Genomic DNA, 26,973 nt, shown 5'->3' on the forward strand with positions numbered 1-26,973 from the left:
GATCTGCAAACAAGACTCTCTCAGCAGAATGAAGGTAATGTGGAATTTGATATAACTTGTCACCAATACCTTGTGTGCTGCAAATGTTGTCTCTAAGTGAAATGCTTTTGATGTGGAGATTGCCTACAGCCTGAGAAATTGTGCTGGTGTCTGTAGGAATTGTACTTTATGTTGGCCAAAAAGAACAGAAAGCATGTGGAATACTTGACCTTTTCTGTGGCATTCCCTCAGTGTTTGACTGACGTGTGCCCTGGGAATGCTGCCTAGGAAATATCCCTGAGTCCTAGAATGGCTTCATGGCTCCCGGCACGTCTGGGTGCACAGCTCCATCCATCTGGGCCTGGGGAAGCTCAAGGAATAGGGCAGTTGGGCTTCAGGTGTGGTTTTGTTTTCCCCTGCATTAAAGGTAGGGGCTAGAAGATTCAAATGAGAAAATCAGGAATTTGGCACTGCTGTCTCTGAATTAGTCATTACGTTGCTGCCTTTGTCCCCCTTAATTCTGCATATGTCGAGAGAAAGTGGCCTGTATTTCACCTAAACAGAAGCTTACAGCCTGTGGAAAGGACTGCTTTTGGACAGTGCTTACATTAATAAGATGCACTGTGATGATTGGTAACAGCAGGTGATCAGTGATTGTGTGGTTACTGAGAGAGTACAGAACGACTTTGAAGTTTTATCAGTTGCCAAGTATTTCCTGCGCTGTGTGTTTCTACCAAAAGGTTGGGTGTATTTGAAGGATCATTGTTTGCTCAAAACAAGTTCTGGGGATTCTCAGGAATGGATGGCACGTCCTGTGAAGTGAGGTGTGGGGCAGCCCTGCTGTGTGGCTGGTGCTGGGCTGAAGGGACGGGTGGGGGTGGTGCTGGAGTGCAACACAGTGCTCGCATGTGGAGACTTGTGTTTGCATTGAAATGCTTATGTTGCAAATCCACCTCAGTGGTGGTGCAGAGTTCTTTTTTCTGGCATCAGTTGTAGCTAATCTGGGTTTTTCCACAGCACTGCTTCCTTGCCTTCGGTTTTCTGTTCGGGTAGAACTGTTGCTGTTTGTGCCAGATAATGATTTTTAGAGAGTAGATGGAAGATCCACATTTAAATTGGAACCACGTGTAGTGAATTCTGAGATTTATTATTGTTTTTTTTCCCATTAAAACAGTTTTGGCTGCAGCTGCTTCTGTACAACCACTTGCAACACAGTGCTTCCAGCTTTCCAACATGTTTAATCCTCAAACGTAAGTGACATATTGCAATTTCACTTCAGCTTTTGTTGATGACGTGTGAGAAACCAAATAGAACAGCGGGTGGGTGGGGTTTTTATTGATGGATTGGTTGTGAAGTGGGATTTACTGGGGGTAATAATGTTTCCATTTCTATTCTGTTCCTCTTCCACCCCCTGCAGTGAAGAAGAAGCTGGCTGGGATACAGAAATTAAAGATGACGTGATTGAGGAATGTAACAAACATGGAGGAGTTATCCACATTTATGTAGACAAAAACTCAGCTCAGGTATACCTGGCTCCAGGGGCACACTGAACAGGCTGCGGGAGTCTGTTGCTTTGTTCTGTATAGAGAGAGCGTTACAAAAACTCTTTTTTCCCCCCTAATCTGAGTCTAATAATCTGAGTCTGAATGTGCTTAGCAGTTGTTCCAGAATGTAGTTCCCTTATATTTTGAGTTGTCATCAGTTTTTTTGGTGTTGCAGCCTGTTCTCACAAATTTCCGCAGTTGAAGGTACTGTGGGCATGCAGGCTGGAGAATGGCAGCCTATTGCTTCTGGCATTTCCTTGAACTGTGCATTTCCTAAGAGCCAGGGGCTTCTAGTTTCTTCTTGTGCTGCAGAACGCAGACTTCAGCTTCAGCACAAAGGTCGCAGTGCTCCAGCAGATTCAGATTTGCAGTGAGATGTGCCTGATCCAGTTCCTGGAAGCAGTTGTCTTCACTGGCAGTGTTAGCAGGGGTCTGCCATTGTGCTGAGGGCAGTAGGAGTACCTGCATCCTAGGAAGCTGCTGCTGAAGGCTTCATAACAAAGTGTTACTTGCGGTGGTTAATGCCTTTCAGAGAAAGAGATTCTTGAACACCTGCATTTGAAAAAAGCTAAGAAAATTTTCTTCCATGTTCAGTTTGCCTGTGCAGCCCCCAGACTGATCATCTCTTCCCCTGTATTTCCATTCTCAGCATATAAATGGCTGACAGGAACTCTTGAACTCCTTTTCTAAGGAATCCACACCTCAAACTGGAGTACTGTATTAAAACACTCATTGTTACATTCTGATTTCCAACTATGGAGCCTTCAGAGTGCTCTGCCAGGGTGAGAGGCTGAAAGTTATGCTGCTGTTTCTCGCAGTGGGTCGGGACTGCTTAGATAAGAGTGTTTGACCCTGGCGGTGTGCTTGGCGCCCTGCAGACCTTCATTTACCATTGAGCTGCTTCTATGGAAGTTTCTTTTCACCTGTGAGCCTTTCACATGGGTTGTTGAGGTGTTACATTTGACAAAAGCTGCTTTCTAATCCATAAGACAGCATGCAGTCTTGCCTAATACTTTTAATCTCCCAGGTAAGGATTATGTTGAACTGCTGGGCTGGTGGGTGTAGAAATATTTCCCGTAGCACATTAGTCTATGGCTGTCATGGATGCAGTGTCCTATTACAGACTTAATAAATATTAATTTTTAAGCCTTTAGCATTGCACATAGATTCTGAGCACATGGAGCTGCAAATCTGGCTTGTTGTAGTTCATAAGGGAGCTGTAATTATTTATTTCATAAACACTCATTAGGTTATGTGAAATCCATTTTGTCAGGCTAATGCAGGGACAGCTCTGATACAAAATACCCACTACTATTTAAAAATACTTTATTTAAACACAAACTTCAACTGTGCTGTTTTGTGGGCTGAGATTCTCATTGCATTACCTCACTTCTGGTCTCCAGTCTCTGGCCTTTTGGGGATCTTTTCCAGACAGTCAGACTTGTGGCTCTGAGGGCTGTCAGTAACAGCAGTGCAGAGATCATTGGTGTGGGTGAAAAGATCTTTGTCCCAACTGACATACATTTCTCTTGGCTCTTGCAGCCTGTGGTGTGTTCCAGGGAAATTAAAGTTTTGCATTGCTGTGTCCCATTTAGAGGTTTAAGCAGCTGGAATGTCTGTGCAGGGGGAGGCTGAGAACAGAGCTGTGTGTTCCTCAGTGCCCACAAACATCAGATTCTCACTGCCCCATGTGGACTGCGAGAGCCCCTGCTCTCAGGCTGTCCTTCTGAGAAGGAATGATACCACAGTGGGAGAAATGGGTGCAGGTTGGAGAAGGCTGCTGAAGGGAGGATTGTGTTCTTTTTATTATTGTATACTTCTCCTCTAAAACCTGTTTCAGCTTAAGATGATTCAGCAGTTACTGGTAATATCTTATTAAACATGTAGCCATAAAAATGCACACACTGTTGTGGGCTTGTGTATGTTTTGCAGTTTTTTGAATGTGAATATTGCAGTACTTTGCTTTAATCTGGTTTAGTGCTTAGTTTCCAGATAGAAAACTCCAGTTGTCTGTGGGAAAGATACATTTCCTAATTCATTCATGTTAGTGACCATCTTGAAGGCTGTTCTGAAGTTCACGTATTGATACTTGGGGCATCAGCCTTCTTTGAAGTGCTGGATGTTTTTACTGTTGCTGGGCACAGAGTTCCTACACTGTCCATCTGAAAATTAAACTGTAAGCTTGTGCATCTAGTGCAGGTGGTGGTGGTTTTCAGAATTTCATAGAATCCTGGAATGACTTGGGCTGGAAGGCACCTCAAGGGTCACCAAGTTCCAGCCCTCTGCCACAGGTAGAGCTGCCAGCCCCTACATCAAATACCAGGTCAGGTTGCCCAGCACCCCATCCAGCCTGGCCCCAAACACCTCCAGGGATGGGGCAGTGCACAGCATCTTTGGACAGCCTGTGCCAGCACCTCACCACTCTCAGTAAAAAAAAAACTTCCCCCTGACATCTAATCTAAACCTTCCTCCTTAATTTTAGAATGACTCCCCCTTGCCCTATCACTTATTCATATAAAATGTTGATTTCCCACCTGTTTATGATTTCCCCTTAAATATCAGAAGGCCGCACTGAGGTTTCCCTGCAGCCCTCTCTTCTCCATGCTGAACACCTGCAGCTCCTTCAGCCTGCATAGCAGAGATGCTCCAGCCCTCTGATATCTTCATGGCTCCTCTGGACCACCATCCTTCCTGCACTGGGGCCCCAGGCCTGGATGCAGTAGTGTAGATTGGGCCTCATGAGGGTAGAGTAGGAGGGGACAGTCCCCTCCCTGCCCTGCTGTCCCCCATTTCAGATGCAGCTCAAGGTACCCTCAGCCTTCCAGGCTGCAGGCACACACTGCAGGCTCACATTAAGCTTTTCACCCACCAGTACCCCGAGTCCTGGTCAGTAGGGCTGCTCTGTAGGAGTTCTCCATGATGGCAGTCTGCAGAAAGGCAGCCACGCTCCTTGTGCTTCTGTTTCACCTGGAATTTTGTAGTTGGGAAGTGTTAGATTACGCTTCAGACAGCATCAGGAGCAAGTAAGCAATGCTTGCTGCTTCTGTATATCAAGCTTGCATTTGGCCTGGCTTGCAAAATCTTATTAAAAAGGTGAATGGTGCTAAAAGCACTGTTGGTATGATGATGTGCATCGGTAAGACTGCCTGGTGTGGCTGTCTGTGTGCTCACTGCAGTGCTGGTAGGAGCTCTGGGGAAGGTTTGCTTCCATTACAGCCATACAGAGGAAGTGTCTGGGAAGTGACTGCAGGAAATGTAACTGTGTAATGCTTTGTGTTGCAGGGCAACGTGTATGTGAAATGTCCTTCCATCGCTGCTGCCATCGCAGCTGTGAATGCATTGCATGGGAGATGGTTTGCAGGTGAGAAGATGCATTTTTTTGGTAGAAATGTGCATTTGTTCATTGATTACAGAACTGGACAAAAACTGACCCGGGTTTGTTTTATTCTCCCGTTCAGGTAAAATGATCACAGCAGCCTATGTACCTCTCCCAACATACCACAGCCTTTTCCCAGACTCCATGACTGCAACCCAGCTACTGGTTCCCGTTCGACGATGAAGATGGATTTAGTCAGTTTTGTACATAGTTATTTTTTGGAGGAAGATTGAGTTATCTTTTATTTAGATAAAACTAAAGGAAAGGATTTAATGTCATTTTGTGTACACTTCCTGCTACCTTTAAAATAAAATGAAGTAAGCAGAAATGCAGTGTGTTCATTCTCCCTAACTAGCATTTCCACTGTATACAAAGCTGTTGACTTCTTGTTCTGCCTTGTAATTCTTGTACATTTACTAAGGTGATCTGTAGGAACTGAGAAGTAGCTCATAGAAAACAAATTCTCTGTAAAAGGCAGATGGGACATAATTCAATTTTTAAATGTTTCACGAGCCTTTCTTTTAATGCAGCAATTACAATTTACATTTCACTAAATGTAGGTGATCTGCTCGAGGTTAATATCAGAGGTAGAGACTGTGAAGGGACATATTTAGTGTTGTGTATAAAGGGGAACTGGAAAGGCTGCTGAAAGCTGACCTGGCCCGGCGCTCGGTGTGCGCTGTGCTGAACGAGGGTAAGAATAGAAGGATTGAAGGGTTTTATTTCTCGATGGTAACTTTTGATTAATGTTATCTGTAAAAGTTTCTTTGTAAATACTGTGTGAGGTGTGTCTACGTTTCCAAACAAAACCATCTCTGCATTTCCAGACAGGTTTCTGTGTGTGCAGTGAAATTGAAGGATTTCAGCAGTCTGAAGATGGGCAGGAAATACAGAAACATGTTTTGTTCTGGTTGCATATAATCTTTGCTCTTTTTAAGCTCTGTGAGCTCTGAAATATATTTTTGGGTTACTTCAGTGTGTTTGACAAGACAGCTTGATATTTCTATCAAACAAAGACTTTCATATTGCAACAATCTTTGTAAGAACCACTCAAATAAAATTCTCTTAAAAAGGCCTTCATGGAGCCTCATTTCTGTGCTCCCCGCGTGGCTGAAGCAGTGCTAGAGCAGCTGCTGCCTCGGCTCTGAGGCTGATGGTGTGCAGCTGGTGGATGTAGGCAGCCCTGGCTGTGTGGGTTGTCAGTTCCTTAGCCCTTCCTGTTGTTTTTCAGCCTCTGGCTAATGGCTGTGGGACAGGAGGAGTGGGATCCACCTTGACGGGGTGGTGGTGGGGTGGGGGGAGGCAGAACGCAGCCGTGCCCTGATCCCAGCCCTGGGGTGCCTTGGTGTGGGCTCTGTGGCTCTGGGGGGGTGGCAGCAGCTGAGCGATGGCCTCCAGGGTGCTGGGGGTGTGGGGCTGGGGGAGGTGAACAGAGAATACAAAGGGAGGTGGGGGGCCTAGGGTGTGTCCTGGGAGTGCACAGCAGTGGAAGGACAAAAAAGCTGCCCAAACTGGCCCTGCTTTTGCTTGACTTTTTTTTTTTTAGTTGCTGGTATGTTAATTGGTGCCAGTTAGGATAAAACTTGAGCATTACAGCACATCTGTAGTGCTCAGCTTGTTTGCACAGAGGTCACTGAGCCAATGACAGCACAGCCACGTCTCGTGCTAAATGCACTTCTTTAAACCGGGGTGCAGCACTCGTACAGCATAACGCCTGGGCTGCTGCTGGGCCGGGTTCTGCTGCTGCAGCTGCCTCCTTGAGGCCAACCTTCAGCACAAGAGGAGCAAAGGTGAGGCTTGCTTCCAAAGGCAGAGAACAGGAAATGGCGACACTGAGCTGAACGTGTCAGAGTTGGGCTGTGCTACAGCAGGTGGTGGGCTGCAGTCCCCTGCTTCACTTGCAAAGCTTTGACACCTTATATGAGAGCTGTATGGGGCAGCGTGGTGTCAAGTCTGGCAGCACCACTCTTAGAGGTAATGCACCTTTCCTTGCCAAGGGAATGAAAAATGAGCTCTGGTTATGAGCTGCAGGAACAACTTGGATCTGTCCTTCCCTGGGGCTGTACCACAGGGCACGTCTTGCCCAGGCTGGGTTCCTCTGCTCTGCGTGGAATTTCCACAAGGAATTCAGGTGATTGTGTCACTTAGAACCCAAAAATGGAGCTAACACAGAGTCACAGAACCACAGAATGGCCAGGGTTGGAAGGGACCTCAAGGATCACGAATCTCCAGCCCCCTGCCACATGCAGGGCCACCAACCTCCCCATTCAATACCAGCCCAGGCTGCCCAGGGCCCCATCCAACTGGCCTTGAACACCTCCAGGGATGGACGGGGCATCCACAGCCTCTCTGGGCAGCTGTTCCAGCACCTCACCGCTCTCTCTGTAAAGAACTTCCCTGACATCCAACCTCAATCTTCCCTCCCTCAACTTGAAACCATTTCCCCTCGTCCTGCTGTTCTCTACCCTTTCCAAGAGTTGATTCCCCTCCTGTCTGTAGGCTCCCTTCAGGCACTGAAAGGCTGCAATGATTCACCCCGCAGCCGCCTTTTCTCCAGGCTGAACAAGCCCAGCTCCCTCAGCCTGTCCTCACAGGGGAGGTGCTCCAGTCCCATCATCTCTGTGGCTCCTCTGGACCCTCTCCAACAGCTCCCTGTCTTTCTTGTACTGGGGAATCCAGACCTGCACACAGCACTGCAGATGGGGCCTCACAAGAGCAGAGCACAGAGGGATGACCGCCTCCCTGTCCCTGCTGGCCACCCCTCTTCTGGTGGAGCCCAGGATCCCATTTGCTTTCCAAGCTGCAAGAGCACACTGCTGGCTCATGTGCAGCTTTTCATCCATCAGGATTCCCAGGTCCTTCTCCACAGGGCTGCTCTCAAGGACCGCTCCTTCCAGTCTGTAGGGATGCCTGGGATTCCTCCAGCCCAAGTGCAAAACTCTGCACTTCGCTGTGTTGAACCTCATCAGGTTCACCCAGGCCCACTTTCTAGTCTCTCGAGGTCCCTCTGAATGGCATCCCTTCCTTCCACCGTGCTGACTGCAGCACTCAGCTTGGTGTCATCAGCAGAGGCTGAGGCACTTGATTCTGTCATTGATAAAGATGTTACAGAGCACCGGTCCCAAGACAGAGCCCTGGGGGACGCCGCTCGTTACCAGCCTCCACCTGGACATGGAGCCATTGATGACCACCCTCTGTCTGTGGCCTTTCAACCAGTTTCTTATCCATCAAGTGGTCCACCCATCAAATCCACATCCCTCCAATTTGGAGATAAGGATGTGGTGGGGGACCATGTCAAAGGCCTTGCTCAAGTCCAGGTAAATGACATCGGTCACCTTTCCCTTGTCCACCGATGCCATCACTCCATCATAAAAGGCCACCAGATTGGTCAAGCATGACCTTCCTCTGGTGAAGCCGTGCTGGCTGTCACGGATCACACGCCCTTTCCTCATGTGATCAAGCATGTCATCCAGGATGATCTGTTCCATGATCTTCCCAGGCACAGAGGTGAGACTCACCGGCCTGTAGTTCCCGGGGTCCTCCTTGCTCCCTTTCTTGTAAATGGGAGTGACGTGACCCTTCCTCCAGTCATCCAGGACCTCACCTGGCAGCCACGACTTCTCAAATATGATGGAGAGTGGCTCGGCAACCACCTCAGCCAGCTCCTTCAGAACCCTGGGATGCACGCCACCCGGCCCCATAGACTTGTACACATTCAGTCTCATCAGGTGGTCTTGGACCTGCTCTGTCCTTACAGTAGGGGGGATTTACTGCCCCAGTCTCCACCTACAGGTGTAGGGATGCAGGGCTCAGGGATGTGAGAAGTGCTGGAATCCTGGCCGCCAGCGAAGACCAAGGCAAAGAACTCATTCAGTACCTCAGCCTTCTCCTCGTCCATTGAAGCCAGTTCTCCTTTTACATTTACCAAAGGAGGTACACTCGCTTTGGCCTGTCTCTTCTGGTCAGTGTACCTGTAGAAAGTCTTCCTATTGTTTTTCACATCCCTCGCCAAGTTCAGATCTGCCTGTGCCTTGACTTTCCTGATCCCACGCCTGCAAGTCCGGACGGCATCCCTGTATTCTTCCCAGGTGACTTCAGATGTTATTGCAATACGAGAGAAATTTGGTAGCTGATCTGAATTAACCACAAAATAATTCCTAGACTGGGAGAGTGCAGGAATGAAGTGGACCGGTTCTGCATCAGAAATGTGAGCTGCCCAAGCAGCAGAGGGAAAAGTGTGTTCACTGCTCGAGAAACTTTAATGAAGTGCACAGGGGTGTGAATTCTCATTCTCATGGAGCATAGGAGGTGAGGACAGTAGAAATCCTGTAAAGATGATGTCTACATGAAGATGCTACAGCACAGAGGTGGTGTGGCACAACATCACAAAACCCACTCCATTTCATTATCTAAAGACTTTATTTATTATGGTACAGGGGGTGGCTGGGCTGGGACGCCCTGGATTAGAAGCCCGAGCTCCAGCTCAGCAGCGGATTCCCATGCCTATAGCCATGAACGTCCCGAACGTCCCACCGCTCTGCATCATCGTTTTGCCAACTCCGCCCATCAGCTCTCGACCTCTCATGCCGATCCTGAGATGAAGAAAAAGGCAAAAATTACATCAAGGCTGAAGCCCGATGCAGACATACATACACAGCAGAAACCAACTGATGCAGCCAGCTAACGGCCGCAGGGGAGCCCGAATCTGTTCTCCTTTCTCCAGGCTCAATGTGAAGCAATGCCCCCAGGCTCTGCCAGCAGCCAGAGACCTGACCTGCCACAAGGAAAACTGGGGCTGGTTTGTACCACTGCTCCAAGCCCTGGGACAGTTCTGTCCCAGCCACATCTCAGACACAGCACTGCTCCGTGCTGCTGGGCTGTGCCAGGGTCAGCTCAAGGGAGAACACGGGGGTGCTGTGCCCCAGCTCCACAAGCAGGCGTGCTGCCAGCTGTGGGACGGGCTGCACAAGGAGCACAGAGGAGGGGAGCATCTCTAACGGCCAGAGCCCCACAGCCCTTAACGTCAGGGGAAACAGCTCGGTGCTGCCAGGGATCTGAATGGAAGGAATAAAGGAGTTTTAGCCGCTGTACCGTCAGCCTCTCCGACTGCAGCATGTGTAACACCATCACACCACGAGCCACGTTGTGAACGAACTTCCTATGCACTACTGGTGCTGGATTTTCAACGTGAGAAAAGTTCCAAAGGTCTGGAAGCACTCAGACACACTTCTGTTCTCCAGCCCGTGTTTACATGAGGTTGGGCCGAAGCAAAATAGCCATTTCTTCTCAGACACTTCTTCTGCTGTTTGGCTCTCAGGAGCTGCAGCGGTGCCCGATTTCTCTTTAGCATTTCCCCGCGGCCCGGCGCGGCCCAGTAACGTGGCCGTGCTTTTCCAGTACAACCGATCCTTCGCAGCCCGAAGCCGCACGCACCCCGCCGGGACGCACGGGGCGGCGCGCCCAAACGTCCCCGGGGTCCGAAGGGGACCGGAACGCTCTTTAACGAACTTCACCGGCCCGAGTTCTGCGATCTGCCCCCTTCCCGCGTTTCACCACACGCCGAGCGCCGCCCCGCCAGGCGCCCCGCGGTCCCGCAGCCCCGCCGCGCACAGCGGAGCCCCGCCCGCCCCGCCAACCTGAGGCACGAGAAGGTGCCGAACAGCGCCCCGGCGGCCATGCCCACGGCGAAGCCCATCACGAAGCCCATCTTCACTCTGTCGAAGCAGCTGGGCTGCGACTGCCCGTACGGGCCCACGGTCACGGGCATCTGCGACGCAGCGCCCCGCGCTCAGCTCCGCGCTCGGCTCCCCGCAGCGCCCCGCACCTCGCCGCCGCCTCGGCCTCCGCTTCCGGCACGGACGGAAGGGGCGGAGCGGCGCCGCGTCGTCGCCGCCCGGCCGTCGCTCCCTGCCTCCCCGCGGCCATGCAGCTGTGGCGATGCCCGCCGGCCCTGCGGGCGGTTCTCCCCTCCCCGCGGCGGCTCTCGGCGGCGGCGCCGCGAACGCGGGCCGAGGCGGGCGCAGCGGGTACGGCCGGGCGGCTGCGCGGCTCCCGACGGCTCCCGACGGCTCCCGACGGCCGGCTCACCCGCCTCACCCGCCTCGCTCTCTCCGCAGGGCCGCGCGGCGACGGAGACGGAGCTGGAGCTGGAGCCGGAGCCCTGCGGCCGCTGTACCTGGACGTGCAGGCCACCACCCCGCTGGTTCGTGCCCGGCTCCCCGCCCGCCCGGTGCCGTCGGCGGAGCTGCGCTGAGCGCCGCGTTGTGTTGTTGTGTTGTGTTGTGTTGTGTGTGCCGCAGGACCCGCGGGTGTTGGACCGCATGCTGCCCTACCTGACCGGCTGCTACGGGAACCCGCACTCCCGCACCCACGCGTACGGATGGGAGAGCGAGGCCGCCACCGAGCGCGCCCGGCGGGTGAGTGCGGGCCGCGGGCCGAACCGCGCGCCGCGATCCGGGGCCGGGGGAGGCGGCTGCGCTGGATGCCGGCGGTGTAACGGGCCGCCCGCGGGCCTCGGGCGCCCCACGGCGCGCTCTCGAAAGCGGAATGGTGAATTCGTGGCGTTTTATCGCGTCGCCTCGAACCTGCGTTTCTTTTTCGACAGCAAGTCGCGGATTTAATAGGAGCAGATCCGAGAGAAATCATTTTCACCAGCGGGGCTACGGAATCCAATAATATGGCCATCAAGGTAACGGGGCCGTGCTGGTACGCATCGTGTTAAGCAGACCCGTCCGGAGCTCTGTGCAACGTCAGCCTCAGGCAGGGCTGCGTGCTGAGCGCCGTGCCGGCTGTGCTGCACGCACTGCTGTGCCCGTGGGCTCTGCCCGCAGCGCTGCGCTCGCCCTCATTCCCGAGGCTGGAGCTGTTCCGTGGCAAAAAGCAGTGCTGTGCTCCACCTTCGGCCCCACGAGTCCACGAAATTCAGATCCAATCTCCTGTGCTTTAAAATACATCGTGGCTTTTTGTCAAGCGCGCACAACTTGGCTCAGGGTGTGACTCCAGTTTTACACAGAGGTAAAATGAATGCTCATCTGATGTGCACCGAGTGCAGCTCTGCTGCTTGCTCAGTAGGTATCTTCATTAGGAAACAGTGGAGATGCTAATCACAAGTGTTCTCTAAGACTAGTTGTGTTTTAACCTCTAGTCTGCAGTGTGTGGTCGTTCAGGCTTCTCATTGCACGTGACTCCATAGCAGGTTTGTAACAGGTATTTGTTATTCAGCAGCGTATGGATTTCTGTCTGTGGCGTTTTTTCACAGTGTTCTGGAAGTGAGATGCTTTTGTGGAGTGAGTGCTCACAGAGTTGCCTGGTGTGAATTACACCTTTCACATTAAGGATTTCATATTTTTTTTCTTGATTTTGAGCATCTTACACAAAGCTCGCTCTCTTGGCTGACCTAACAGCGAATTTCCTGTGCGTGTGCTGTGCCTGGCAGGGTGTTGCGAGGTTCTATAAGTCCAGGAAGAAGCACATCATTACCACGCAGACAGAGCACAAGTGTGTGTTGGATTCCTGCCGCTCCCTGGAGGCTGAAGGCTTTCAGATCACTTACCTGCCTGTCCAAAAAAATGGGCTGATCGATTTGAAGGTGAGATATCGAACGGCAGAAAGATGGTGAACATAGAAGAGGTTTGTATGTGGGGCTGGTGCCGAAGGGGACCTCGTGTCCTCTTAATAATACAGAGATAAAGGATGATAAATATCACACCACAGTAGGAGATTCACAGTCCAATCTGTTGCATTTGGAGGATTCTCTGTTCTGTCTGGTGTCCCAGGCTTATCTGCCAGAGCCCATCTCTCATCACAGCTGCTGTCAGCTCCTCCAGCAGGCAGAGCTGTTGAGCACCTGTGGAGGCCCATGGCTGAGCTGCAGCTGGCTTTGGTGCATGACGGGTGGTGAATTTCCTGCCTGGAGCTACTCGAGGCAGCAGGCACAGGGACTGCAGTGCTTCCTTCTGGGTGTGGTGGCCACAGTCCTGAGACTGAGAAGTTCTGCGTGCAGATTTCCTTGGTTGTGTCCTGTAAAAAGACAGCATTGGCTTTATGTCTAGGCATGCTGTGTAGCTCAGAGAGGGGTGTGTGTGTGTGGTGGAGGGATGGATCAGGCCAGCAGGCAGGGAAGGGTTAATGACATTCATGGAGAAATTTGCTGGTGCACTCCTCCTTTGCGTAATGCTTCTGTGTATATGGTGCATTTGCTTTGCAGTCAGCCTCGCTGTGTCTAGATGGGGTGGTTACACTGTCTCCTGGGAGTTTAATTCATTAAAAAAATAGTTCAGGGCAATGTATGAGACATATAGCAAAAGCTTGTGCTCCTTGGCAATGTCGGGTGTCCCGTGCATACTGGGATGTACAGAAATGCAGCTCAGCACACTGCTTCCTGCCAGCATTCTGTGCTCGTGTGGGGTATTTCTGTGCTCAGCACTCAGCTCACACTTGTCAGAACCTGGGGGCTGCTGATGGTGTTTGGGGGCTGAGGGCTGAGGCTTGCTGGCAAACTGTGTGTGTCGTGAATTTTCTGCTTTGAGTTGCAACTTCTGTCTGCCTGAATGTTCACCAGGAGCTGGAGGCTGCCTTCCAACCAGACACAAGCTTGGTTTCTGTGATGGCTGTGAATAACGAAATAGGAGTGAAGCAGCCAATTCGTGACATTGGTAAGTAGACACCTGCTGCCAGTGGCCTCCCGATGTCACTTTGGGCCGTTTTACAGAATATATTCATAGTCAAGTGCTACAGAAACATGTACATCTACATTTATGTAAAATCTTAGATGTAACATAGTAACATACCTGTGTAGCTCTCGGGATCTCACTGCGGTTGTGTGTTAGCAGTTCCTGTGAGCATGATCCCAGAAAATCCTCCTTCCCCGTACTCAAGATGTCCTTTATAAGATGTTGAAGTTTATATGCAGTTTTTAGGCTCAGGCCTGTGCCCTGCATGGTTCTGGAAGGTGTTGTTTTTCCAGGCTGTGACAGGCAGCTTATCTTGCTCTGCAGCTGTTTTTCCTCTTGCTTAGATTCTGCTTTCTTTTTTTTTCTTTCCCTCTCCCCCTGAAAGCAGCACTATGAGTGCCCCAGTCTGTTTTCCCCGTCTTCAGGATTATGTGTCTTCATTATTGACCAGTAACTGACCATCACTGAGCTGCTTAGAGCCCTGAGGGCTCTGTTATCATCCTGTGTCTGTACTCCCAAGGCTGTTGTGATTGTCCCACGTTCAAATGATGTTCTCATAACACCTTGATAAGGAGCCAAATAGACCAGGCCTTGCAGAACTGGCCTGGGGCACTGGCAGTATGAAGGCTGTGAGCTCCTGTTAGCAGTAGCAGGAGCTCTGCTTCTGCTTCTTAATGGACCACAAGAGAAGATTCTGCCTGAACTAACAAGATAATGCCAAATGTTTTGCCCAGAGAAGTGTGGGATGTGTTTGTGTGAAATACAGGTTTTGTGGAAGATGAGTGGTTTGTTTTTTATTTCCTTTTCCCTCAGTGTATTTGAGCTCTGGATGCAAAGGAAAAAAAAAAAAAAAAAAGGATAGTAGACTTGAGTGAGTTGAGATGTCACCAGTTTATGCTCTGAGCAAGAAGCTGAGTACTGTAAAATGTACCGGGGCAATAGGGTTTTTAATGCCACTTGCTCTTGGCAAGAATAAGCGTGAGAGTAAGCTTGTACTAGACAGATGCTGAGAAGAAAAATAAGAAGAAAACATAATTTTGTCCTGCTGTTGAGAAATCTGGGTGTCCATTTCAGCCCTCTGTAGTTAAACAGGGCCATGCCTTGGCAGGTGTGAGTTTGGAAACAGTCCCAGTTCTGAGCAGAGGAAGACCTTTTAACTTTTCAGCTGAAGGAGCTCGCCATAGCCCTGCCTCGTGACCTGCCTGAAACTGCCCAGCAGTAGGAGAGCTTCTGAACAGCTGCAGGCACTTGACTGAACTATAAGAGAGATGTGACAATGTGCATTTCTTCCTTTGGCACCTTGGGACTTGTCTCTGCTATAAACTGCTGCGTTAGATTCGTTGTTGGAAGCATTGGAGTCATAACAATTAGGTGAGGTCATGTTTTTCTTTCTTGCTTTTGTGTTTTTATTCCAGGTGAGATCTGCCGTGCACGTAAAGTTTTCTTCCACACGGATGCTGCACAAGCAATTGGTAAAATTCCTGTGGATGTCAATGACTTGAAAATTGATCTAATGAGCATCAGTGGCCATAAAATTTATGGGCCCAAAGGTATTCATTGAAGTGCTTTTATAAAGAATTGTTTTTCATGTTTGCCTTAAGAAATAACAGCGCAAGGCAGAAAGTCAGGCCTGTCTGTTGTAGTGAATGTTACCATCACTTAATCTGTAGAGGTTTGTTCTCGGCCTGGCAGGGGCTGGCTGTGCAGTGGGTCGGGCAGTGCTGCTGGGTTGTCTTCAGTGCTTATGGGTTGTGAGCTGGCTTCTCCCAAGGAAGAAATGGTGTCTTGTAACGGTGGTAGTGTTAGGATGAGCGGCTCTTTTGAATGGTATGAAGCAGCTGTTATGCTGCAGTGGTTGAAATATCACAGAGTTGTGGGGCTGAGTTTAGATCCAAGGGTAAGTTGTAACACAGAGATCAAAAGGTAAGCGGAAAGTTTAAGGTCAGTGATTTTGGTCATCTGCTCCCCATGGCTTCTTCCCACTCGTCCCTCTTTGTACATCTCTGCAGAATGGGGTTTAAAATCCAGCTATGTGTTTTGCGGCCAAATCCCAGGCAACAAAAGTTTGGCTGTTATCACTGTCTCAGTCCATGTGGTTTGTGACACAGGATGTACAGAGGCAGAAATCAGCTTTGTCATATTCTAAATGTTATTCAGAAACAGAAGTCCAAAGGCTGAGGGGGGACCTTGTGGGATTTGTGGCTGGCCTACTAAGGAGTTCTGCAGCTTTGAGGTAGAAGTCAGAATGGGCACCTCAATGAATGAGATATCTGTGCACAGAAGTTTTGGAGCAAAGGGCTGAAATTCATCTTCTCAGGAGCTGCCAGTGCGGGCAGCGCAGAGCCTTTAGGTGCTGAAGTGTTCTGGGAGAACGTGAGCTCCTCCCATGTCAGAAGCTCTGGGAGTGCAGAATGGGAGCGAACTTCTTCCAGAAAGCATTGTGCTTCTGTACGCGTTCACCGCGTTTTTCTCCAGCGAGGTGGCCGAGAGTGCGTCTGCTGTGGAAACAAGCGCTTCCAAATCTTGGAGTTCCTTTTCATACTTGCAGAACTGTAGATGTGTACTGCACGCATCCAGCTCTCTCCTTGTTCTCCAGGGGTTGGTGCCATCTACGTTCGCCGGCGACCGCGCGTGCGGCTGGAACCCCTGCAGAGCGGGGGAGGCCAGGAGAGGGGGCTGCGATCGGGGACTGTGCCCACACCGCTGGCTGTGGGCCTGGGGGCGGCGTGTGAGGTGGCACAGGAAGAGATGGAGGTACGTGGGAGAGCGTGGCCGACTGGCTGCCAGGAGGTAACACAGCAGGGCCGGTTTGAGCTTGGCTTCCATCGCTCATTTTGTGTCTGTGTAGCTAAATTTGGTTTTTGGAACATGAAGTAAAAGTTTGTGGATCTTCAGGGTCAGGAGTTTTTGTATAACTGGAAGATGGTTTTCAGCTTCCTTAGTTTTTTCTCTTGAAGTGGTTTGAATCTTGGTTTTTCACAACAGACTGAAGATTTATGGTTTTAGTGAAATACAGCTTTAAGTGCTTGTACTTGTCCCACTGCTCTGCAAACATACTACAGCCCTCTGAAGCTGAATAAATCGTGCTTATCTAATGTGTATTGAAACAACAAGACTTTCTAATTCGCTGTTCTGTTGGACTGGGTGATCTGTAAACGTCCCTTCCAACCCAAACCATTGCATGATTCTGTTAAATGTATGTAAGTTCAGGTTTGCTGGAGCTTTGAAACTAACAATTTAATGGTGGGTTGTTGTTTCATTCTTGCTTGATCTATTTGCTAGTTCTGATATTTAAGGCTATATGTGCTGCTGGTGGGACACATCTGTTCACATGAGTGGAGGTGCTTCCTGTGAGGCAGGCAGGGATCCACCATCAGGGCTGGTGGTTACTGAAGCCTTGTTGGAAGCTGAAGAGCCCACAGAGCCTCAGTGCTGCAGGAGCCTCACATCTGGAGCCTTTTCCTACTCTGTCAGAATTCTGGCATTTAAAAAAAAAAAAACATATTGGGAAGTTTGTTTCCTTTTAAAGGGTGTTGTTTTTTTGTTTTTTTTTTGTTTGTTTGTTTGTTTGTTTGTTTTTGGAGAATGTGACCAGGCTATTGTAAGCAAGTATGAATTACACGTGTGTGTCTGTCCGTTTCTGAGCACTGGAGCTGATGCTGTACCTTACTGCTTTCGTAGGGCAAGTGGCATTGTTTTTAGTTTAGAACGAGACTCTGCTCATGGGAAGCCCTCACTGTGGAGGTTACATGTTGTAAAGTCACGTGATGGTTGAGTTCCCAACTCTGCCATGTGACAACTCATTGTGAGTCCGTGTTTTATGCAATACGCCTTGAATGCTCCTAGGCAAGTAAGGAACACTTCTGCTGTAATAGATGCCCTTGGTTGTGTTGCTAGATAAGTCATTTAATGTCATGTGCCTTGCTTGTATTTAAGTACAAAAACTTGGCACTTCTGTTTGGCTTTGGCTGTTTGTTTGTAGATAGATCTTTCTGAATGATTTGTAATGTTTTGAAGGCTGAATTAGCTAGCATCAAACTGGCAGTTCTCTTTTAGAAGAGTCTACTGTAGAGTGTGAGTTTTAAAGTTCCCTTTTTAAGGTTCAGATGTAATATAGCCACAACCATCTACTTCAGTCCATGTACGGCTGGTGGCACGAGCAGTTTAGTGAGCTCAGACATGTGCTGTTCCTTATTTTGATCTCTTCTTTGGTTTCTTTGCTTAGTATGACCATAAGCGAATCTCACAACTGGCAGAACGGCTTGTTACAAAAATAATGAGTGAAGTTCCAGATGTGGTTATGAATGGAGACAGAGAGCATCGTTATCCAGGTAATGCTAGAAGAACCCTGACCCAGGTTAGAAACGTCTTTCTCCTTGCTATTAATCGCCATGGCTGAATAATGCACTGTAGCCAAGCATGGTGCAAGTACTGCTGTGTGCTATAGGACCTACTGTGCATTTCATTTGATGGGAGTTCTCCTTTTTTCTATTTCATTTATTTTTTGTAGGATGCATCAATTTATCTTTTGCGTATGTGGAAGGAGAGAGTCTTCTCATGGCTCTGAAAGACGTGGCTCTATCTTCAGGAAGGTAGGTGGGATGTGTAGGAAGGAGAGCAGTATATTTTGGAGAGAAAATAACGTCTGCTAATAAACTTACAAAGTAAGGAAGGATCTACTCTGCACCCAGTACTTGCTGGGCTGGTTGGTGAGTCAGCCTGCCAATGACTGCATTCTGGGATGGTGGTTTTGTGAAGCGGCACATTTCAACTGAAGGTCAAATTTACTCATCCTGAAAACAAAAAAAGCAGGAATTCCTACCTGCCAGCTTTACAAACTTGTTTTGTGCCATCTGAGTGAACTTGACTGTGACATTCTTTCTAAAGGCTGCCATCGTTGGGGCTTCTGTCCTTCAGCAGTGTTTCAAACAGATCATAACTAGTACCTAGTGAGGCTGGACAGATATCTGAATTACCTTGGTTAATAGTGTCTGTGTTTAATGCTAAAGCAGAAAGGAAACTCAGTACACTCTTAGAGAGCTGTATTGACTCTACAGGAGCAACATTTCTGCTATTAAGACCAGCTTCATGCTTATGATGAAATTAATGAAGTGCCTTCCTTTTCTCACCTCTGAGAACAAAGTCAGAAGTGCGTATCTCAGTTTGAAACACGTTGGTATTGTGAACAAGGAGAACAAGTCTTCACATGACTGTGAAGGCCAATGCTGCTTTAACGTGAAAATCTGTTCTGAGGCTCTGCTTCATGCGCTTGTTTTAAGCGGCTGTATGGTTTGTGCTGCAAGTTGCTACCTGTTCAAATTGCATAACAACACGTAGCCAGTTTTGCCTACTGCTCGAGGATGGAGGTTCTGTGTCCTCACTATCATCACCAGGCCATCTTGCTCCGCATTCCTCTGTGCATTGTTTTTTATTGATTTGTATTGCTGCCAGGCAGCGACTTGTGAAATCTTTTTTTTTTCTTTTTTAATGCTCCTGTTGATATGTTGCCTTCCCTGTCTTGTTCTGCCTTGGCTCTTTTATCTTCTTTGCACAGCTTCTACTTCAGCTACCTCTTGGGCTGCAGTACTGCTGCTTCTGTTTGGCATTGTATTAATGCACAATGTTATCTATGTATTCTCTTCTCTCCTCGTGCTCCTAACTTATCCTTCATTTCCATGTCACGTCTGCTCCTGTCATTCTTTAGCAGCAGAAATACTACTACCCTTGCTCCTGTCTCCTTCTGTTCACTAGTTATTTCCAAGAGGGTGAGGAACCTGCTATCAATTGTTGTAAAGGTTAATAATATTAAATGTGTAAGTGAGCTGTTCTATGTTGGAGAAGTGTAGCATCTGCATGTGAATTTAAGTGTGAGATTGGCCTTTCTTCCCTTTCCCTAGTGCTTGCACATCAGCTTCTCTGGAGCCTTCATATGTTTTGCGGGCAATCGGAGCAGACGAAGACTTGGCTCACTCCTCTATAAGGTGTGTGGAGTGATTTTCCTATTGCTTCCAGATATGTTTCTTTTTGCTGAAAATTCTCTCATCCACATGCACACTATTCCAATTACTAATGTTTTTCCTTTGTTTTAGATTTGGCATTGGTCGTTTCACTACAGAAGAAGAAATAGATTATACAGTGCAGAAATGCATACAGCATGTTAAGAGACTGAGGGAAATGAGGTGAGCCATCTTTTATTGAATTTAAAGACTTCTTAGTATGGTAATCATTTGAGGAACTGGATTTAATTGAAATAAATTGTCTGCTTTAAAAACCTGTACATAAAAAAATCTCTGTACACAAAGAAATAGTGTTGCCAGAGTGTGTAGTGGGCTTGATCTTAACAGTAGTGAAAAATGATTAAGCAAACAAACCTGTCAACAAACCATTTCCCAGAGCCTGTCTATAGAGGAAACACTGCGAGTAGGGCAAGCGTGGAGAGTGGGCAACTCAAAGTTTATAAGCCAGATGTGGTATTACTGCATGTATGCACTTTGTTTTATTTTGGGGAAACTGAAAGGTCTCTGACTTATCTGGGAGGTGTAAAATATGAAGTCTCAGTCTCTAAGAAATGTGTATTTCATGCCTAAAATGGAAGCAAGAAATGAGCACCTTCCTTCTCACTTTTTGTATTTTGTCTGAGTAGAACACTGGAGATTCATCATGTGAAGTTCACTGACCTCCAGAAGGCCAAGGCAGATAGATACAGCTGAATTTGTTGTGTAGTTGATGATGTTCCTATTTGGTGGTTGTTGTCCTTTGTGTTTTAGACAGCACTCATTTTTTCTTTCTTCTTTGCAGTCCTCTTTGGGAAATGGTGCAGGATGGAATTGACCTCAAAAGCATTAAATGGAGTCAGCACTGAGAAAACAAGCTCTATCCATGCATGGACTAGATAGAAGTGGATTAAGATGCATTTTCTGTACATTCCTGAACAAAACTGTGCAGCACATTTCAGCTTGTTATCATCTGCAATTTGAATGGAAAGCTACCTTTTCTGATAACAGCCTAAGAAGCCAAAAATTAAACTAGTCTGTATACTGGAGAAAGGCAGGATGACGTAACAGCCATCGCATTTATATTTACACTCAGCAATTTGTGCTGAGATGTATTCTATTTGGAAATGTATTTTGCAATGTAAAAAATGAAACTGTGGAATCCTGGTGAGAGATTGTTCCTTCTCAGCGTAAAACATCCTGTATAGCTGTTCTGTTTGCAGCACAGACCTGTTGCAGGGCCACTGGTTCTTCTAGAGGCAGGCAGCCTTGCAACTGCAGGTGTTTTTGTGCTGCTTAAATACGTTGTGAGAATTTTTTATGTAGGAAGAAGTTTGGCATTTCTAGAGGAAAAGGATGCCTCACTGTGGCTATGTGCCTTCACAATTAAGTTGTATGTGGAGTTGTGAACTCTTTTTTCCCCTAAAACTTATTAGTTTTTGCGCTTTTATTTTTTTTGTGTGTGCTGCTTGTACAGACCAGTGTGCATTAATACAAACCATTGTATGGTGTTACGGAATTTAGGATACCATTATAATGCACTTTGCTGTCCCCTTCGTTTGTTTTTTCCTACAGAGTAAAGAAAAAAAAAAGACTGAGTGGGAGAGGAGGACACAGAATATGCCAGCTTCAGTTGCAGTAGCAGTTTAGTTGGTACTCCATTGGTGGAGGAGGGGAAGCACATAATGTCCAATGTCTTCTAGTTTTGCTTTTTTCCCCTTGTAGTGAGTCCTTTGCCATTACTGTAGCCTTTGCCTTTGCTTCTGGAAGTCTTGCTCAGTGGGTGAACCTGGATGTTTTGTCAGTAGGTAGGAACATGTGGCTCTGGAGTTTTTTCTTAGTGTGCCAGAGCTAACTTGTCTTCTTAGAGACTTCCATGGGAATCCATTCCCTGCAAATGCTGGGGAAAAGTGTCTATTAAAATGGATTTGATTAGATGGATTCACATCAGTATTTCTCCTTTTGTACCTCTGGTGATCTTTCCAGTAGGAAACTTAGCCCTGTATTACGAAGTGCCTTTTATCAGTTGCATAAGCAGACAGCTCTCACATTAGTTTCTTGGTTGATGGATGCAGAATTTAATATACATTATAGATGGTATGTCACCAGTTCTGAGTAGTATCTACCTCGAGGATGAAGCATTGTATGGAAGAGCTGAAGTTAAATCTCACAGAGTGGATTGAATTATAGAATTGTTCCTTCTTCTGTTAAAAAGGACAGATTTGGTTGTAATGCAAAGCTAATCCTGAATTGTTCTATTTGAAATTACTAGCTTTAGCACTTTTAATATTGTATGACTGACTGGCACCTTGTGTTTCATCACCATGTTTTTAAAACTCTCATATGCATAACTAGGTTTGAGAGACATTGTTTGTATTATATTTTATCTTTGGGCCATGTGTGGTTTTCTGGGTTAAGCATGTGATAAGAATTCCCCAGCATGTTGTAGAGCTGTATGTTTATGAATGTGTTCTTTGTGCTTCATGGACTATAAAAATATAGATAAGACTTTAACTTGGCTACTTTGAGTCTTTGTAGGTAATTATAAAGTTGAAGTAAATCAAGAAAAATAAATTAGAGCACTATTTTTGGGGATCCTCTTCTCTGGCTCAACCTTTGGGCACGATCAGTAAGTTGCTAAATTGCAGTCTCTCATCAGATGACAGAGGCAGGTAAGTTTTTTTGTGCACGCTGATACGTGCTCTTTCTCTCATCAAGCTGACATTTGACTTTTGTTGAGTCGTTCCTCTCACACCTAGTGTCAGATCTGACCTAATACATATTTTTAAATATGCCTAGCTTAGGTTGTGATTACTTGGAGAAAAGGGAACGCAAATTGTGAACGTCCTTAGTGCCTCTCATGTACTATCATATATAAATACTACATGTAAAGGTTTGGGCAACTCATTCACACTATTAAACAATGTTTGAAAATGCAAATAGGTCAAGAAGAGGAATAATTAATAATGGAGATAATTCTCAGCCATGAGAGAACAAAGAAGTAGTAATGCTGAATATCTATTTGTACACTACTGAACGCAGTTGAGGCTTTTTGTAGGGAAGTGAATTTCTCTGTAAGGGATTTTTACAAGTGGACGTATCTGCATTTTGTGGGCTTTGTTGGTAGTTAATTGAAGCCATCTGCAGGGTGTTAATTTAATAGTAGAAGGTAAGAAGGGTGAGGATTTAGTGTCATTGCTCTGTAGATGCTATAAAAGTTGAGACAGTGTGATCATTAAGAATAGAACAAATGTCCAGGACTAGAACAGACATCCAGTAGTGTGAAAGGGTTAGGCAATATGCAAGAAAAGCAAAGAAATTCTCTTTGATGGGTTTTAGTACTTCTAAAAGCTCATAGAAAATAACATAGCCTAACTGCTAAGCTAGCATTTCCCAGGGAAGATGATATGGAATTAGCTGTGTTAGACTTGTGGAAAGAGAAACAGACAGTTAAAAGGTTTGTTGACAATATTGTGCAGACAGGCAAAAATCATTAAATTTAAAAAGTGAAAAATTAACATAAAAGCTATTGCTTCCAGCAAAATAACGGCCTCATTTTAGATCTTGTATCTGCCCAATTGACTGAACTGCTGTTCTATGGTGTGACTTCAGTCACACTCGCTGTGTTCAGTCACATTGGTTTTGCTGTGCTTTGTGCACATTGGTATGCTCTGTGCTTTGAAAAGGTGCAGTTTCCCAAAGCCGAGTCCCACAGAGTTGGTCTAAGAGATCACTATTAAAGACAGTTTTGATTAAAACTCAGGACACCAAATGAGGTCCCGCAGCGGGAGAAGTGAAGGTCACTTTTCAGAATGGACAAGCTGAATGCTTGGGAGAACTGAGCACTCTGACAGCTGATCTTCCGCATGCTTAGAGAATCATAGAATTGCTCAGGTTGGAAAAGACCTTAAAGGTCATCAAGTCCAACCACAACCTAACCATACCACCATAACTCTAACAGCCCTCTGCTAAATCACGTCCCTGAGCACCACATCCAAACAGTTTTTAAACACATTCAGGGATGGTGACTCAACCACTTCCCTGGGGAGCCCATTCCCATGCATAACAACCCTTTCTGTAACAAAGTTTTTCCAGACATCCAACTGAAACCTCCCCTGGCACAACTTGAGGCCATTTCCTTTCATCCTTTTATAGAAAAGAACAGTAAAAAAAAAGCTGGTACGGGATGCTCAAGTAAAGCTCCAACTTCAGAGCAAAGAGGTTTTGTGTTAAGCAGGTGTAGTAAAACTCTGAAAAATGGAGTTTATTCTAGGAGACTTTGGAGTTACTGCGCAGAATCAATAAGGCAATTCAGAACGAATAGCTGACTGACGGATTTCAAATATAAATATGAGGAGTGAAAAGAAAAGAGTTTCTGGGAAGTTTCTGTAAGGATTGTTTCTGCTGAACATTTATAGAAATGATCTGGAAACAACTGAAACTTGCAGCTGGCGCATGTGGTCAGGAGAACACAAAGCAGTGCAAGTAATTTGGTGAACTAACAGATTCATCAAAAATGCGTCCTTGTAAAGAGGGCTGAATAGAGGTTGTGTTTTTTGAATGGTATCTGTGGTGTGTGCTGGAGAAGCAAGGAGCCTGGGAGTTGGGGTGATGTTTCCAGGTAAACAGTATAGCGAAACCATAATGCAATGAGAAAATACTTTTCTTTCAAATGTGGAATTGGCACAGCAGATGATGGCTCCATCAAGCTTTACCTTAAAGTGCCCTGTGCTTTTGTTTTTTTTTTTTTTTGCTGTTGTTTTTTTCCCCCCCCCCCACTTTTATATCTAACATCCTACTTAAGTTTCAGTGTAAGCAGAGGGCACAGATAGACCAGCTCTATTTCAGAATTTTCTTAGTACATAGTAAACTCAATTCATATTTTTACAACATCATTTTTCTGCTTAACTCTCACACACATGATATGAGATGTGCATTTGGACATTGTTACCAGTGGTAACAATGCCTACAGTGCTTTGCTTTCCAGAGGCACTGTACTGCTTTCTTTTCCCTGCTGTTGGTGTCTGACTGCATCATGCTGCCAACTCGTCTTGGGTACCCTTGGCCAATTGGCATGCTCCTAATAGCAGCCCGGGATTGTGTTCCTTTTAATCCACACTACAAACACATTTTCTTCAAGTGTTCTTGAGAGAACATTTAGTTCAGTCCCTATGAATATTTGGCTATGACTGAGAAGACACTGAAGTCTGCTCTTTGGAGGTAATCCTAATCACAGACATCTGTGCCAGACTTTGCTTCAGTTGAACCGCAGCACAGACTATAATGTTTGAGGTGCTGGCTTCAATCTGCAGGGACACTGTTGACCTGCAGCAGCTGGCTGAGGTGTGGGGACTCGCTTAGCAGCCCCCTTTGTGGATTTGGTATGGATACAGTCTGGAAAAAATCTAGGGAGGATTATATCGGTTGTAGGTTTGTTAGTTAGTTTGTTTTATTGGTTCATGCAGCAAATGTCACACATTTATTAAGGGACTGCAGCACCTCTCCTGTGAGGAGAGGCTGAGGGAGGTGGGATTGTTCAGCCTGGAGAAGAGAGGGTCTCATCAGTGTCCATAAATACCTGAATTGAGAATGCAGAGAGGATGGAGCCAGGCTCTGTTCAGTGATGCCCAGAGATGGGCAATAAGTGATGGGCACAAACTGACAGATGGGAGGTTCCTTCTGAATGTTAGGAAGCACTTTTGTGCTGTATGAGTGGCACAGGTTGCCTGGAAAGGTTGTGGAGTTTCCTCCTCTGAGGTCTTCAAAAGCCACCTGGACATGGTGCTGGGTACACTGCTCTGGGTGGACCCAGAGGTTCCCTTCTAACCCTAACTGTTCTGCAAATCTGTGAAATCTTTCACGCAGGCTTTGTTTCAACAATGATGTGACTCAAAGTGTTGCACAGAAGGCCAACATTCCTAGTTTTCTTCCAGTATTCAGCGCTGCCCTTCTGTTGTCCTACCCCTGCCCAATGAAGGGTCATTGCCGCAGCATGCGGCCCTGAGTCCTGTGCTCCCGCTGCCCCTGCTGGGTGCTGGACAAGCAGGTCTCTGCCAGGCACAGCAAGCCTGCTGCTGGATGCCCCTGGGAGCTTCCATTGCTGTGCCTGGTGTGTATGCACGTGCTGGCTCTGTTGGGTGCCACTCAGGACAAGAACGAATGAATTACAAGATACCAGCACTCTACAGAGAGCAAACGGGGCTGTGTGGTGCAGCGGCCCACATCGGCCCTCTTGGCTAAGGAGACAAAAGGGAGGGGTTCACTTGACAGAAGGGATACATTTTTCAGGGCAACCCTAGCAGATATAAAGTCTAAAAGCCGTAAAGCCAGGGTTACCAAGGAGATGAGCAGGTGTGGGCTGTTCATTGGAAGGGGTTGAGGGTGATGGGGAAGAGTAAGAAGGGAGATGCGGTGGGGCTCTGTGAGCGTCCCAGTGCCTGCCAGCACTGCTGCTTAGTGAACAGCTGCTGAGTTGTCACAATCTGGCTCTGCAAATAAAAAGTGTGCTGTATGATCGTGTTTGTTCCGTGCAGCAGACCGCGCTGGTTATATTCTGTTAGAAATGGGAGCTGGAGCAGAACGCCCCACGCAGGCACGGTGCTGACGGAGGGGCCGTGCTGCGCTGCTGCCGGGGCGAGCTCTGGCTGTGTGCGGTGAGAGCGTTTAAGTGAAGGGTGAATGCAGCAAAGGGAATTTACAGCAAAAAGGGCGCTGACTCGGGGTAACGCGGCACAACCCTAATTCTCGACTCTTTACGTGAGGAGGCAGCAGCTTGTTGCCTCAGGGCTCATCGCCAATCTGACGGCTGTTTACTCGGCAATAACGCTTCCGCTCACTTGTACCGCCGTTAACGTCCAGAAAATTCAACATATCATCAATGTATGTTATGGTGCAGGGGCACCGTGCACTACAGGTCCGGCCCCTAACTTCACATCGAAGCCGGCGGCGGTAAGGGCGCAGCACAGCCCCTCGGACACACGCCCTCCCCGACGCGAGGCGCGAACAGCACTGCGCATGCGCCATCGAACGCGGCGCGCAGCCCCGGGCAGGGCGGCACGACCGCAGGGGGGCGCTGCGCGCGCGCGGAGCCCCGCCCTCCTCCTTCCGCCGGGCCTCGGCCCCGCCCCTCCCTGGCGGCGGGTGGCGGCGCCGCAGCGAGGCGGCCATTTTGTGGCGCTGCGCGGTCGGTGGCGCTGGGCTCGGCGCGGAGCGGGGCCCGGGGGCGGTGTTAGCGCCGTTCTTAACCCTTTTTCCCGTACAGATCCCTCGGTAAGAGCGCGGCGGCGCCCGGACGGGCCGGGCCAGCGCCGACCGCCCGCCCGCCCCTCGTTGCGGGCCCGCGGCGAGGTGAGGGGAGGGAGGCCGGGCGGGCGGGCGCGGCTGCACGCGGCTCCGCGCACAAAGGGGAG

At 47.9% G+C, this 26,973-nt stretch overlaps 4 protein-coding genes across 12 annotated transcripts in view; 3 read left to right on the forward strand and 1 right to left on the reverse strand.

Annotated features, from left to right (window-relative positions):
* RBM39 (RNA binding motif protein 39) overlaps positions 1–5,973 on the forward strand; it is a 29,098-nt gene extending 23,125 nt beyond the window's left edge. For 3 of the 5 annotated variants that reach the window (XM_031605653.2, XM_031605652.2, XM_031605654.2), the window contains 5 exons: positions 2–34; positions 1,154–1,229; positions 1,397–1,502; positions 4,806–4,884; positions 4,982–5,973. In XM_031605653.2, the coding sequence (XP_031461513.1) occupies positions 2–34; positions 1,154–1,229; positions 1,397–1,502; positions 4,806–4,884; positions 4,982–5,082 (395 nt within the window). In that variant the 3' untranslated portion in view covers positions 5,083–5,973. Of the gene's footprint in view, position 1; positions 35–1,153; positions 1,230–1,396; positions 1,503–4,805; positions 4,885–4,981 lie in introns of those variants that run through there. The other 2 variants (XR_004168625.2, XR_004168626.2) reach the window with 1 other exon arrangement.
* A 3,326-nt stretch (positions 5,974–9,299) lies between these two features.
* On the reverse strand, positions 9,300–10,766 carry ROMO1 (reactive oxygen species modulator 1). Its single transcript, XM_031605656.2, has 2 exons — positions 10,536–10,766; positions 9,300–9,491 (listed from the first exon to the last, which is right to left on the reverse strand). Exons 1-2 carry the CDS (start codon positions 10,664–10,666, stop codon positions 9,383–9,385), a joined length of 240 nt encoding a protein of 79 aa, XP_031461516.1. The 5' UTR covers positions 10,667–10,766; the 3' UTR covers positions 9,300–9,382.
* Positions 10,767–10,768: 2 nt separating this feature from the next.
* Positions 10,769–22,078, forward strand: NFS1 (NFS1 cysteine desulfurase). 3 transcript variants are annotated; one of them, XM_090152301.1, is made up of 13 exons: positions 10,769–10,925; positions 11,016–11,101; positions 11,199–11,315; positions 11,504–11,587; positions 12,335–12,487; positions 13,460–13,553; positions 14,987–15,043; positions 16,168–16,325; positions 17,797–17,902; positions 18,082–18,163; positions 19,469–19,552; positions 19,661–19,750; positions 20,370–22,078. In XM_090152301.1, exons 1-13 carry the CDS (start codon positions 10,823–10,825, stop codon positions 20,431–20,433), a joined length of 1,278 nt encoding a protein of 425 aa, XP_090008427.1. In that variant the 5' UTR covers positions 10,769–10,822; the 3' UTR covers positions 20,434–22,078. The 3 variants fall into 3 exon arrangements, with proteins under 3 accessions (XP_090008427.1, XP_090008426.1, XP_031461517.2); XM_031605657.2 differs by having other exon boundaries at positions 10,772–10,925; positions 14,987–15,121; XM_090152300.1 differs by having other exon boundaries at positions 10,770–11,101; positions 14,987–15,121.
* A 4,624-nt stretch (positions 22,079–26,702) lies between these two features.
* Positions 26,703–26,973, forward strand: part of CPNE1 (copine 1) — a 48,463-nt gene continuing 48,192 nt past the window's right edge. Inside the window, exon 1 of one of the 3 annotated variants that reach the window (XM_031605664.2) lies at positions 26,703–26,833. The gene's annotated coding sequence lies outside the window, so the exon portion shown is untranslated. The remainder of the gene's footprint in view (positions 26,834–26,973) is intronic. The other 2 variants (XM_090152259.1, XM_090152258.1) reach the window with 2 other exon arrangements.

This window comes from Phasianus colchicus, chromosome 17 (genome assembly GCF_987193195.1).
Source record: "Phasianus colchicus chromosome 17, bPhaCol1.hap1.1, whole genome shotgun sequence".
NCBI lineage: Eukaryota > Metazoa > Chordata > Aves > Galliformes > Phasianidae > Phasianus > Phasianus colchicus.